At 46.2% G+C, this 14,552-nt stretch overlaps 2 protein-coding genes and 1 long non-coding RNA gene across 3 annotated transcripts; all 3 read right to left on the bottom strand.

Moving 5' to 3' along the window:
- Positions 1–989: 989 nt before the first annotated feature.
- On the bottom strand, positions 990–4,548 carry LOC101771389. Its single transcript, XM_004972671.4, has 6 exons — positions 4,350–4,548; positions 4,075–4,207; positions 3,848–3,951; positions 2,687–2,858; positions 2,456–2,596; positions 990–2,369 (listed from the first exon to the last, which is right to left on the bottom strand). The coding sequence occupies exons 1-6, from the start codon at positions 4,406–4,408 to the stop codon at positions 1,347–1,349; spliced, it is 1,632 nt and encodes a 543-aa protein (XP_004972728.1). The 5' UTR covers positions 4,409–4,548; the 3' UTR covers positions 990–1,346.
- Positions 4,549–5,843: 1,295 nt separating this feature from the next.
- Positions 5,844–10,632, bottom strand: LOC111257570. The gene is made up of 3 exons (XR_002678069.1): positions 10,431–10,632; positions 6,374–8,321; positions 5,844–6,286 (listed from the first exon to the last, which is right to left on the bottom strand). It is a non-coding gene; the product is annotated as an uncharacterized LOC111257570 (long non-coding RNA).
- A 656-nt stretch (positions 10,633–11,288) lies between these two features.
- Positions 11,289–14,164, bottom strand: LOC111257678. The gene is made up of 2 exons (XM_022827707.1): positions 13,848–14,164; positions 11,289–13,760 (listed from the first exon to the last, which is right to left on the bottom strand). Exon 2 carries the CDS (start codon positions 13,423–13,425, stop codon positions 12,487–12,489), a length of 939 nt encoding a protein of 312 aa, XP_022683442.1. The 5' UTR covers positions 13,426–13,760; positions 13,848–14,164; the 3' UTR covers positions 11,289–12,486.
- Between the last annotated feature and the right edge of the window lie 388 nt (positions 14,165–14,552).

Below are 14,552 nucleotides of genomic sequence, written 5' to 3'. Positions count from 1 at the left end.
GAGCCAGGAATTGGGAGGTAATAGGTCTACACGGTCTTTCCGATCCGTCATCCTCATCGTCAACCCGTCTCTTCCCTTGTCGTCTTCGACCGTAGCTTGATTCTATGGTCCACGGCGCCACTCTTTTAGCCGATTCCGACGTCAGCACCTTGGTTTGAAGCACGTTTCTTCCCAAATCAACCATGTTAGTGGGTAAAGGATGCTGATCAATCTTCATTTGGCTTTGCTGGCTTTGTTGGGACCTTGAACTTGAGCCTGCCTTCCTTGATGGTTGATTGTATCTGCTGATGGAAGATTTTGCACTCGTTTGTGTCGTGGGACATGGCATTGTGCCATTTGCAATACTTCATCTTTTTTAGCTGCTCGGCCGATGGGATCGTATGATAAGGTGAGAGTTTGATCTGCCCCTCTTGGAGAAGTAGGTCGAAAAGGCGGATGGTCTGGTGCCTGGTGGGGCTACGGATAGGCAGTCGGCGGCGGTGGGTGACGATACAGATTTTGAGGGGAAGGGTGGGCGGGCGGGGCGGAGGAGGAGGCGGCGGAGGTGGGAGGTAGCGGGAGGAGGAAGAAAGGGTCGGGGAGGAAGAAGATGGTGTTGGTGGGCTCTCATGGGCCTAAGCCGAGTAGTTAAGTGGTTAATGGAAGCCATATAGGAGCCCCCTAGTGGCACGTCAGCGATCCCATTCCATCGTCAGGAACAGCAAGATGCATCCACACCCTGCCATCTGCGTCATTACCTGATCGAGCAATGTAACGATCTCCATTCACTGAAGAACACATCGACCAATTCTCCTAGCATCATGCCCAAAAATCAATCCCAATTATACTATTATATATGAACTACAGCTTTATAAAAAAAATAGTGATTGAACAATTATTGCAAACGGTGAGACAAATGACAGAAGAACTAATATCCTAGCATCCCCTGTTTCGGCACGCTCCAAGAAAGAAGCATAACAACTTGGATATCACAGCAGCAGTGCAGCACATAACAAAAGAACTTGGATGTCGTGTGGAACAATTATCTACAGCCGGAGTACCACAACAGAATGGCAAGGAATATTATTTTCTAAGATTCGGTTTCTGTTATTACCTGTGGAACTGCATAAATGTTTCAGAAACCTGATACAAACAGCACACATGTACAATTTACAGAGACTCAACAAGACAGGTATTGTAACCTAGTAACAACGCAGTAGTCTCCTCCAGTCCTTTTCGTATCAACTCAGCATACACAGAATTTTCCGGGCGACAGCCAAATACAGGATGTCCGAACAGCTGAAGTAACATCACAGAGACTTCAAACTATGCTGAACAAATTACTTGCAAACCAGTAGTTTCCATCCTCATGGTTTTGGTGGAGAGAACAGGTTGGGGTAGGAGAAATATGGGTCATCTTCCAAAGATGGTGACCTCTGTGGTACATGGGAAGGCACATAGTCCTGTGTATTGTTGGTAAAGGAGTCCTGGTGATCAAATACTGGTTTCTGTGTTGGCTCGGTCTGATGATGGCTTTCCTGTGGGACACCATCACTGTAGGACCTAGTATTCTTCTTTAGATCTGCAATGCGCAGCTGCGCGAGGTTTGCAGCAGCACGGGCCGCTGATGCAGCTCGCTCTGCTGATTCTGCTGCTGCCTGAGCAGCAGATAATACATCATCCAAGTCTATTTCTGCCCCACTCCCAGTAGGTGAGATTGTGTGCACCTGTTCTGGTTGTTTTGAGAACATATAATCAGTAGGAGGCACTTCATCAATTTTCTTTGTGAAGATTTCTGGTTCTACTGGATTCACTGGAGATGGAGAAGGTGAGGGGATTGACTCGTTTTTCTCCATCGAAGAAGTAGCAACAACTGGCGGTGGTGAGGCAAAAGGAATAAATTGCTTCTTTTCATTTGGCAAATCTGGCATGCTTGACTGAGCAGATGGTCCAGAAATAAGATGTTCCAAACTTTTCATTTGAATCTTAAAAATACCATCAGCTGTTGGATTCTCCTCCAAGTCGGTAGGATTTGAGAATTCATGAGGAATTGACTGGGAGGTTTGAGCATGTGGACCAATATCATGGGTTGATGGTACGTCAGGAGGTGGACAAACTGCAGCTTTTGGGACTGAAGGCAAATTGGGATTTGAGAATTCATGAGGAGTTGATTGAGAGCTTTGATCATGTGGACCAATATCTGGGGTTGATGGGGCATCAGTAGGTGGACGAATAGCAGCTTTCGGGACTTCAGGCAAATCCAGTGAATCGAGACCAGTATCTGACTCATAATCTTCATCAGGCTGCTCTGCAGCACTTGCAGCTAGTGTTTCCTCATGTTTCTCCTTAGGAAGAGGTAACGTGGAACCATTGAAGTAGGTTGGTCCATTCTAAGAAGGGAAACAATGTACAAAGTGAGATTCAAATTACTGAACCACAACCAACCATGGTTAATTGTAAAGAAATATATATTTACCAATAGGTCTTCATGAGGTTTGAGAAATTCTGTTTCCGTCTCTGATGGATCCCAATCAACTTCATGCTCCTCAGCGATCTCCTTCAGCAGTTTCAACTTTGCATCAACAGGAGGAGGACGGATAGAAAGAAGCTCAATTATCTGCAAAAGTATTTGTTCTGGATACGTTATGAACATTCAAACTATCAGATAGCATGATCAAATTACTTCCAGTTAAAAGCATCATATGACCTGCCGATTGACCCCACAATCTGGCATCAGCTCTGAAGCTGCAGCAACAAACTCCTTCCCATATTTAGTAGCAAACATCATTTGAACTTGCATCAGTTCAGGAAGATCTGCACACCTTGGAGCAGCAAAACAGATACTGGATATTGCTTCTTTGAGATCAATAGGACACTCCCTGAAGCAGATAGAAACAACAAAGAAACAAAGATCAGTCACAGTCATCTGCAAATCTACAGAACTATTGCAATACATTTTTTTAGTACGGTAATGCTACAGAACAGACGTCCGGAATCTTAAAAAAGTCAGACGCTCCGACATATGTTGCAATAGTTAATCATCGATGTTGCAACTATTGTTTCTGCATGTTTCACGGTGAATGTTGCATGAAACATAGTGTTCATGTTGCGGCGGGAATTTTCCATCCCAGAATCAAACGACGTAGTTATTTTTACACAATATTTTCATGTTTCAAACAGTGACCGCTGATGTTGCACTAGGTAATTTTTTATGCTTCATCGGAGCGTCCGATGGAATATTTCCCATTGGACATCCGGGCACTAGTGGCGCCGTTTTTAGTACCATAAAAACAGTTTATCACTATTAACATCTAATCTAGCCCTTTTATATATGAGAGATGGAAATGATACCCCCTCCCAACAGACATACACACAAAAAGAAATTTAGTGACATCCTCAGAATTCAGGCTATGAAAGACTCAATGCCTAAAAAACAATGAAGGAATATAAGAATGCAGGGGCTACAAATGGAAAACAAACACACTATACAAATACTAAAGAAATCTACCATCTTAAAGTTCAAAAATGGTGGCACTAGTGGCGCACCACGTTGAACCACAAAATTAGCAACCGAATGACCCCTAACGGGAGATTACAATGAAGCCAGTTCTAAAGCGGCCATCCCGCATCAACCAGAAGTCCAGAACACAACAAAAAAGCACCTCGAAAGTTCTTGGCCAACAAAAGAAATAGTCAACGAGTCTCTAGAAACCACCACGAGAACACTGTTGCTCCAGCACACTTTGCCATGTCAAGGGGCAACCAAGCTACAACTAGTTTATATTGCAATGCCCAAGATCCTTAGATCGACAAGTGATCGCATCTGCAGTTACGAGTTGTGAAATGGAAAACTGAGAGAGGAACGAACTTTTTGGCCTCGATGACGGGCAGGCGGACGGCGACGAGCTCGCAGAAGAGCTCGAGGATCTCCTGTGCGGCCATCATGTTCTCCTCCCGGATGATGTGCTCCACCTGCAGCAGCAGCATCCAATTAGCCAGGCTGAACAACTCCCCCCCAAATCCAGTAACGAAACCAAACCCAGCAGTGACTCCACCCGGAGCACTACTGAATCCGCACGCACGACAGCACCGTACCCTGATCCGCGCGGTGGCCTCCTGCCCCGCCTCGAGGAGCTTGGCGATGTCCCTCCGCATCTGGCGCAGCTGCAGCTCCCGCCGGTTCCGCAGCAGCTTGATCCGCGGGATCGTCAGCTTCAGCAGCGTCTTGCTGCATCCCCGCCCACCGCCGACACGAAGCACCAGGAGAAACCCGATCAGAACAGGAAACCACGCGAATCGAAGAACCGAAACTCCCCCAATCCCCCGCCCCCGAGATCCCCAGCCCCAGAAAACCCGCGCGTATTTATTACCACTTGGCGCCGCGGAAGCCGCCGCCGCCGCCCTTGAAGAAGGCGTCCAGCATCGACATGACTCCCCCGGCCCGGCGCGGTCGGTGGGCTGCCTGATCGGATGAGCGAGCGGCGGGGGATTCGATCTGAGTGGCGACGCCGAGAGGGAGAAGAGGAGGGAATTTGAGGGAGACGAGGCGATGAGGTGGAGGTGGAGGCGGAGCCGTGTGCGACGTCGGCCAGGTCGGTGCGTGCGCGTAGCACGCGACGGGGGGCACCTGCTCCACTGCGCGAGGGATCCGGGCCGTCCGTGGAGGACACGTGGACGGCGGATTTCTCGTGCCGTTCGCTGTCTGGCTGTTTTTGCAGGGATTAAGCAAACTTGGGCGAAGTCAGGGCTCAGGAGGACTCGGGCGGGAGTCAGGAGACTTGGGCTTGGGTTTGCTTCGCTCGAAAGCAAGCTCGGATTCCGATCTCCAGATCGGACGGCTGGGATTCCTATCTCTTGCGGCATGCCTCGCACGAGTGTGACGAACCAATCAATACAAGACGCCGCACGTCGAGAGCTCGAGACGCGCCTCGACACAGGCGCACAGCCATGCAGGAGCAGGATGCTCGCGATCGCCTCCAAATGGCGAGCCCCGTGTCTCGTGTCCGTGTATCGCCAAGTATGAAGGATCGGCCCTGCCCTTTGGAACATGCTTCCACTCTCAATCTCCAGTCTAATTTCTTATTTCTCCATTACGGCGTGTTACAGTGCGCAGATGGATCCGTAGATGCTTTTGGCTTTGATTCTATAAGTATTAACCCCAAATCACCACATTTCGCATTAAGATTTGGTCACAAACAAAATTTTTACCCTTTTTTGTTGGTTACCATGAACTTCATCATCTTTCTTAATTGGTTTAGCTTTTGTTCTAGAGTTAAAAAGTATGATTCCGATCATTAAGAAAATGCAAGAAGCAAAGAAGGCTTGAATTGTTCACTCAGACTCACAAGAGCACTCTTGATAGATTTATTGTTATATAAAGGAAAATGCTTCAAGTTATATAATAAAAATCCAAATACATTTTCAATTATTTGTATTTTCTTTAAATATATAGGGCCTCAGTTTATTTTTCTGCACCAGGGGCTCAAAAACTTTGGCACGGGCCTGGATTTCACATACACACATCCTATCTGTCAGTCACCTAAAGATGGTAGGTTAGTACAGGACCCAGTGTTCCAAAAACGAGAAGGTTGTGCTCAGCTTTGAAAATTTCTTAAAAATCAGGGTATCTTTTCCAGCAAAAGATAAGGTGACCTCCATTAATCGAAATAATATCGGAACTCCGGCATAAAGACGTCCAACAGCAGTATTTTCATCTTTAAAGTTTGACCAGAATAAAAGCTTTTGGAGGGTAATTTTGAACTACGCAAGTTCCTGCAGGCTCAATGTAGTACGGTGGAACGGCTATTACTCAATTGTAAACAGTAATAAAACTCTTCCACAAGCACTGGTGACCTGACCAGCTATTAGGTACTAGACGAGACTTGCTAAAATCAACTCTTCAGGTTAGAAACATAATGCAGGCCTAAAAGCTCTGCAAATTGACAATGGACAAGGAAGGAAGCCTCTGCGTTACCATCCACATGCTGGCATGGACTTGATGCATACCAAAAGGCTTCGATATATACCAGGTATAGCGAATCAAAGGCACATAAAAATCCAAAAGGTTTGATCAATGCTACCACTACCTCAAGATCAGTCCACTAGAGACACTTGCAAGTCACGGGGTGTCCTCGCAGGTCGCTGCACAGGAAACCGCAAGGGACGGAAGGAGGATCCAACTCGTACAGGACACGGTGCTCGCCGCCGCCTCCTCCGGTCAGACGGAAGCAAGGTATGCGGTGCGAGAGCCTCGTGTTTTCACCAGTAGGGATCTCCAAGACCCCCCTTCCATCATCAGGTTTGAACACTGCAACATAACGGTTAACCTTTGTCAGCAACGAAACCTTTGTGCCAGCTTCACTGGGCCCGACGACATCGACTAGAGAAAACTCACAAGCATTTATGCTGGAAGGAGACCAGTCAGGCTCCCAGTTCATGTACACAGCCCAAACCTGCCTACTTGTGGAAGAATCTCAACCTCGAACAGTGTAGTGGTTCCAGTGTCTTCTACTAGATGAGAGAAACAGCAAGTCGTGTCGTACCGAGCTCCCTGATTCATAACTCTGAATGTGCCACAGCTGATGGTTATCCCCTGCCCCATCCACCGTTTCTCCTGCTCCTTCTGAGGGAAGGCCTTGAGCCAGATCAGACGCACCGCAAAAGGATCTGGCTCAACTTTTGTTATACAGCCGTAGAGCTTGGGGAATGTATCAGCATCATCATCATCATACAAAGCCCATATCTGCCCACGTTTAAACATCTCAGGCGAGCGGTCTTCTTCAAATCTGTGGAATTCAGGGTAGGATATTTATAAATACAGGGGGAGAGTTGGCTGCTGCCGAGTTGATTGGCACCATGGGTGTTTTCCTGCAAGGTTGTATCCAGTTCAGGAGAGGTATCTGTGTCCTGGTCACATGTACCTGTGGTTCTTAACTTCTCTTTGATGGTTGCTTCGCTGGACGCATGAGTTGGAGGAGTTAGTTGTCTGTCGGCCCTGGTGGCATTATCTTCTGATATTTGCTTGCAGCTGGTGTCAACATGAGCTGACGGCGAATCATTCTTCCCTTGCCACTTGTTGCTATCTGAGTTCAGGATAGTGTTTTCATCAGCATCTTGTTTTCTCTTACTTGTCTCCACTGCAGCACTCAGCACTTCAGCATCCTCCACCAAACCCATGTTCTCTGGGTCAACAATCTTTGGATCAGCAGGGTATGGCATAGATCGTTCTCCTGTATTATTTTTTTTCCATTGGAAAACCAACTCCCTCATGTAACATCGCTGACTGACCAATACTTGGCTGTCCATCTGTTTTTCCACCTGCAGAAGAATGTTTTGCAGAACTAGGAACATGTGGAGCATCTGCCACTGTAAATGCATCTTCTATACCAGAATTGTGTGTACCAACCATGTTTGGATTAGGAGGATCTGGCATCAGCCTTGCATGCATATTATCATTTTCAGTTGGAACTGAAGACTTATCTTGATTCAGTGTTGAAAATTGAACTTCCACATCCGAACTTGGCCTGCAGGAGGCTTCACGTGGTGGCCTTGTTGACTGCAAGTGTCATGCCTTTGACATTTTCGAGTTCGAAATGCTTTCACAGGAATCTGTGCACCTAACGAAGTGGGCATGGCCTGTTCCTTTAAAGCAGATGCAAAAAATCTCCTTCCACATTGCTGGCAGTAGACCTTCTTATTCAGGATCCGGAAGTAGTACTGATATTGTGTCTTACAGGATGGGCACTTGGTCCAAAATGCATTTCTGTTCGTTTTGATGTCATACCTATATCTCTTCATTGATTCGTGCAGGATAGAATAAGCTTCAGAAACCAGCTTGAAAGCAGCTTCAGCACCAGGAAACCTTTTCTTATCAGTATGAAGTGAACTGGTAAGATTGAGGTATTGCTTTCTTATGATGGCTTCATTGGCTGCTTCCTCCACTCGGAAAATTCCATATCAATCCATCTCTCCGTTCACTCTTACCTCTGCTGCACAGTGAACATTGCAGACAGTTAACAGATGGGATATACTCTCAAGCTCTGGGAATAGCCTTTGAGCTTCAAGTACAATCTTCCGGGCACCAACAAAATCATTACTTTCCATCTTTTTTATAGCGATTTCCCTGGCCCTGAAGGCCTCTTCCTTGTTGCACTCAACCATATTCTCTGGGGGCGGAAAACTGCACAAGAAGCACTCACATATAATGCTACCAACTGCAGTTGAGCATGCTCTGAGTCATTCATCAAACAGAAATTACCAGAAAGTGGATACACACTTTCTTCGCAGAGGCGCACAGCTCAAGCCCCTGGCACAAAGAAGAATTTTTACCCCTGCATTTGCACCTGCACTTTCTCAAACAAAACCGCCAGAAGAACTTTTTAGTGAATTAGCTCCTAAATTTTACTTAAATAGAAAATAACTCTTAGTAATTGAAAACATGTTAAATGCACATTTATTGAATAGTAAGAAGAAATGACAAAATACAGTGCAAACTAAAGTAATATTGGAAATTTATGCAGTTCAGTGAGACATACAAAACAATGCCAATAAAAAAGCCCCCCCCCCCCCCCCCCCCCCTTAACAAAAACCACTTGACTGCTAGTTTTTGTTCTGCTAATGTTAGAATTGAGATATAATGAGATTGGGCAAGAAAAAATAATGAGCAATTCTAAATGCAAGGCACCATGTCTAGATAATATTTTCTACATATAACAAGTAAACAAAGCCTTTTAGGCCCAAGCAAGTTGGGGTAGGTTAAACAAATATATGATATTCACTGTATCCATGATTGAATACTACTGAGCGAACAAATAGAAGTTTACGGCCTACATATATATATATAAACCTGCTGAGATCTATGACTTATCTGTTAGCACTAAGCTTGACTGGTAAAATCAATCCTATTAACCATACTTTAGTGAGCCAAAACAAAGAAAAAGGGAAAAGAAAACTGCATACAGATATATGACTTGAGATGCTTAAAAGTAGAACAAAATGTACACCCCCTGTTTCTTTATATAAAGCATATTTAGATTTTAATCGAAAGTAGAACCAAAAGTAAACCTTTTGTTTCTTTTTATAAAGCGTATTTGGGTTAAGCATGGGGATTAAGAAGTGCAATGCCCTGAGAATAAGAGAGAGGAGTTAAGCAGGTATTTACACATAAATGGTTCCCATGTTTGTGCTCGAACAAACCTTATCCAAATCTGGCTAGCCCCAAGAACTTGGCCCCAAATCTGGCTAGCCCCAAGAACTTGGCCCCTATTTGGATTCCTGCTAATGGTTGCCAAGATTTTAGCAATCTCATGACTACTCTTGGACACATCCCCTGTACAATTTCTTGTAAAGTTGGCCAAGTGTGGTCAACCAAGTCCTTGGCAAAAATTTTGGCTCACCTAATTCTATATGGAGAATGAACTATGAACATAGATGTATGTGCTTGCCAAAATTTCAGCAACCAACCAGATGAGTACAAAACTTCATCACCATCTTTTTTTGGGATGACCAAATCATGGGCACATCAGAAACACTTTGGTTCCAAATCAAACCGTAGCCAAAAATGTAGCTTGGCAATGTTTTTTTTTCCCGAAACAATGGCAAGCACGTTGCCGCAAGTTTTATTAGACAAAGAAAAGAAAAAGCTTGGCAATGTTGGTATGAATTGCCATAGGGAAAGGAGCGAGAATTGCCTTAACCAAGTTTGGTCATCACATTTTGGGCTATGACTAAAGTCAGGATTAGTCCAAAAGGCAGGCAGACCCTGTTTGGCACTACCAAAATTCGGAATGGCTGGTTTCGGCCCCCGACAAAAGGAACAGACACAAAACAATCATATCCCACCACGCAATGTAGGCCGGTTTGTTACTCTTACTTATTTTTAGCACCCATCACATCGAATGTTTAGATACTAATTAGGAGTATTAAACGTGGACTATTTACAAAACCCATTACATAAGTGGAGGCTAAACGGTGAGACGAATCTATTAAGCCTAATTAGTCCATGATTTAACAATGTGTTACTACAGTAAATATTTGCTAATGATGGATTAATTAAGCTTAATAGATTTGTCTCGCCGTTTAGCCTCCATCTGTATAATGGGTTTTGTAAATAGTCTACATTTAATACTTCTAATTAGTATCTAAACATTCGATGTGACACGTGCTAAAAATAAGAAAAGCGAATCAAACGCCCCCTAATTTTTTTTAGTTTGGGGGATGAATTGCAACAGTAATCAACGGCGTGTTAGTGGCTACGGAAGGAGTTTAATGGGCCCAATTAAGTGATGGAGTGTTTAGTGGGCTGCGTGAGGGTCACAGCAAAACCCAAATGCCTGCGGACCCAGTTGATTCCAAATGTAGAGGCATCGAGAGTGCGACCCGCGCGCGGAGAGGAAGAGTGCGCCAAGGAAGGGGAAGGGTGGCGGGAATGGGGGCAACAGCAAGGGGCTTACCGCTCACCTCGTCGGCGCGGTCGCGGTCGGGAGGTAGGCGGAGCAGCGGCGGCAGGACCGGGTGGAGCGAGGGCGGCCGGGCGAGGCGTATCGGCTACTCCATCGCTAGGGTTTGGGAGGATTGCGTTTGGAGGTTTGTTGAGTTGAGTGAGCTTGAGGGTAGGAGCCGAGGAGGGGGAGGGGGGAAGAAGGGGACGCTTGAACCTGTTCTGCTCCGGCGTTTTCTTCGAGTTTTTCTTCGTTTTTTTTTTTGAGCATGCTGAATTTTATTTTAGTTGCAAACAATGAACAAATTCACTGATGTACGTGGTACAAAAAAGTTGCCGAAATTTAAAGAAAAACCTGATTTAGAGGAACTAGAGCTCAACAAAGGAAAACAGGTTGCACGCAAAACGTGCCCAGCTGCACCTAGATAATTAAGCACGATCCAACTAGGATGCTTGGATTATCTACGTTGATTCAAGTAGGGGTGGAAAAGAATCCTTTAATTTAGTCTAGGTAATTTAAGAATCAGGCTTAAATACTATATGATTTTGAGGTAAAGATAGATAGATTTTAGTTAGATTATGAAGGAGACATGAGGTTTATGATCTTTTACCACCTCTAGATTCAAGCTATAAATACGCCAGTCATCATGAGCTCGATCTTGCCTTGTCTAGCGCAAATATAGAGGGAGCTGAAACGACCCGAATTCCCAATTCTGAGAATTCAAACCTACGCACCTCTGTGATAGTCCCAGAAAGACTGTCACGTGTGAATTGCTGTCTCGGATAGTACAAATCCATACCAACACATAAATATAGAGTAGCAACAAAGTATAAATATCATAAATATCGAGTACATCTCTTCGGCATATGCGCCAGGTAGGGGATCTCGCTGAGAATTCACCGGCGAACTCGAATGGCTCAAGTCATCATCAAGCCTACCGTCGCGTTCGAAGCAGGCGTAACATTCATCTTCGGCTCTTAGGTTTGCGTCGCGGACGGCGCTGGAAACTTCCACCGCCACATTGCACCAGCTCTGGAAAAGAAGTAGCACGCCATCAACCTTCAGCGCCAAGCTCTGGAGGATCTCGTCGAGAAATTTGACAAATTTTCAATTTCTAACCTCTCTAGAGGCAGGGAGGACGAGTCCAAGTTCAACTCGACTTCTCCCGCTAGTCAGACTGGTTCCCATGAACTGGTGCTTAAGCCATCGTGCGGTCTACAACCCAAGTCGATTCCCATTTGGATTCCGAAACTCGGATGCTATCTACCAAGCTACCATGTCCAGATCACAATTCAACTTGGATTTGATCGAGAACCTCAACTACTACTCGGATCCGGATGAGAAGACTCCATTATCAGGTTCACAACAGGGCATGGTGATTACATCAACTCACAAGGCAGATTCGTCTACTGACCCAATACGAAACTACCCGCTCTTGCCAAGGATGACGAGTCACGTCTCATCGCCTACCTCGATACCCTCCCGTACTAGGAGGGAAACCCTCTGTCGCCCATCTACGAAGAAGACAGCTCCATAGAGATCATCACGTCAAGTTTAGGAAGCTATTCTTTGGAACGGAAACTCTTCGCCCTTGTTGTTGCGCAAGAAGGCAAAGATGAAGATCAACCAGAAAGGAATCCGCGACACGAACGTCACCTAAATGACGTCTCGCAGGATAAGCTCACTACCAACGTAGTCAGAGAAGAAACTGAATCTCAAAGAAATCAACGGCGAGCAAGAAACGGGGCAAGAGTACATGATGTCTCAAGAAAACAGTATATTTACCTGAAAGCACATATCTTTCTTGCCATACTCATAGGAACTTTTCGCACTGCAACCCTCCGTTTTCTTCTTAGGAAACATGCCTCATGTTCAGCGATAACAGCTGATGGGGACCCTTCGAATTCCCCTTCGTCGAAATGATGGACACTGGAAGTCAGCCTCCTGCTGTCTTCTTTCATGGACTCGACACCATGTAGAAAGTCTGTTCCTTTCCAGCTGCTTTCACTCTGTGGTTCCTTCTCCTTACTTCTATGTGCCTTCACTTCGTCTGAAGGATTCTCTCTTTCTATGGACTCCAAACAAGATGCAATATCTGATCCGCCGATGCTGCTTTCACCATTGCACACCCTGTGTGTCCATGGTTCCTTCTGGCCAAAAGAGAGATTTCCCCCAAACCATGTGAATGATCTTCAAGATTATAAAGCAATCCCAAATTTTCTTGCTCACTTCCGTTACCCCCAGCAAGTGTGGAGGTAGCAAGCGAGGTGAGGCAGCCATCATGATCTACAACAGTGCTTTCACCGTTTTCATCTTCCTCCCTAGAGCGTTTCTTTCCTCCTGTCTCCTTAATTATGTCTTTTCGTTGAACCCCAACAGGACCATTGTCGTATCCTGCTACAACAGGATCTAAACTTTGTCGAGGCATGCTATTTTTATCTTTTCTCTGACTGGAAACATGATCAAGACCTTCAAGTGGTTTATCCAGCTGGCTCATTGGTGGGATATCACTCTCACAAGCTGCTACATCACGACCTGAAACTTGTTGGTCCATGGTGTCCTCATCTTCACACTGACCGGAGGCATGCTGAGGACACTTCAGCGGTCCATCCTGATGATTCGTCAGTGGTGTGTCAGAGCCACCTGCTGCTAAATCAAGATCTGCACTTTCTTGATGCATGGTATTTTCATCTTCAGACTGACTGCTGCCACCAGCATGCTTGAGAAATTCCTGATTCGTTGGTGGGCTACCACTGCCACATAAAGCAAGATTGCCACCTCCTTGAGGCACCCCAAGAGGCAACATGTTCTGACCGGAAACATGATCAAGACCTTCGAGAGGTTTATCCAGGTGGCTCATTGGTGTGGTATCACTGCCACATGCTGCTACATCTTCACACTGGCCGGAGGCATGCTGAGGACACTCCTGCGGTCCATCCAGATGGTTCGTTGGTGGTGTGTGAGAGCCACCTGCTACTAAATCAGGACCTGCACTTTGTTGATGCATGGTACTTGCATCTTCAGACTGACACTGCTGCCACCAGCATGCTTGAGAAATTCCTGATTCGTTGGTGGGTTACCACTGCCATATAAAGCAAGATTGCCACCTCCTTGAGGCACAGGCACCCCAGGCAACATGTTCTGCGTGGATTTCTCAGCAATGGGGTGGCTGGCACTTTGTTCAGCGTTGCCTGCACCAAACTTGGCATCTCTGCGAGTAATCGGGCGAGGAGAAAGCTGGTTGGCCTCGACCCGGAGGTGCCAGGTTCCTTCGACCCCACGGAATGCGGCTTACACATCCATAGGGTCGGAGAGAACGTAACAGAAACCATCTCTCTTAACCTACGAAAAGGATTGCCAATCCATCGATGAAACGAAACGAAATGGGATAGCAAAGTATGAATTGCAAAGCGGCGGCGGGTACCATACCTGCAAGGACGTGACGGCGATTGGCCCCGTCCGGGGGAAACACGCGGAATGCTGGGCGCTCAGTAGGCCTGTCCAATTCGAGGTGTTGCGGTTCCGATTCGAGTTCGGCCAAACCGCGGAAATTGGGAGACGATATATACAGAGAAAGAACGGAAGGGGGGAGATCAATGTTGCAATCGGGGAGGGGGGAGGTGAGGTGACGGAGAGGCACGCACGCTTGAGGTCGGCGACGGTGGTGCCGCGGGAGGGGAAGGAGACGGCGAAGCGGGTTCCCAGGCTCGTCTCCAGGAACACCACCGCCGAGTCGCCGGCGGCCATCCCGCTCCGGCGGGCGGCGGGGGTTTTCTGCTCTCTGTTGTTGAATGGCTTCGGTAGAAAACTCGGAAGCTCCGAGGAGAAATACGGCAGTAGAGGCCTGTGTGGGTCAGTGTGTGTTCTTTCTTTAATCAAGGAAACCGTGTGATGTGCGGAAACTTCCTTTGCGTGAACTCTCTTCTCATCTATTTTTTCTACACTTAAACCATTAACAACAAAATATATACACTTAAACCATTAACGCAACTTGATTTAACTTGAGCTCGAGGGTCCCTATTTATAGCGGGCAAGAAAGTGGTGGATATCCGGTGTCTCACCAGGGATTTTACTCCTAAAAATAATTTCGACACGTGAAGCAACAATGGTACCGTGACGTGCACCTATAGAATT

The sequence above is a fragment of the Setaria italica genome, chromosome VI, assembly GCF_000263155.2.
Source record: "Setaria italica strain Yugu1 chromosome VI, Setaria_italica_v2.0, whole genome shotgun sequence".
Lineage (NCBI taxonomy): Eukaryota > Viridiplantae > Streptophyta > Magnoliopsida > Poales > Poaceae > Setaria > Setaria italica.
Note: the sequence above shows the minus strand (reverse complement) of the source record. Positions and strands in the feature narration are given on the sequence as shown.

Coding starts and splice junctions, on each gene's coding strand:
- LOC101771389 (XM_004972671.4), bottom strand. CDS start 4,408: ATGTCGATGCTGGACGCCTTCTTCAAGGGCGGCGGCGGCGGCTTCCGC. Junction 3,952..4,074: donor AGGCCACCGCGCGGATCAGG/GTACGGTGCTGT, acceptor CTGCTGCTGCAG/GTGGAGCACATCATCCGGGA. Junction 2,597..2,686: donor ATTGTGGGGTCAATCGGCAG/GTCATATGATGC, acceptor ATACTTTTGCAG/ATAATTGAGCTTCTTTCTAT.
- LOC111257678 (XM_022827707.1), bottom strand. CDS start 13,425: ATGCATCAACAAAGTGCAGGTCCTGATTTAGTAGCAGGTGGCTCTCAC.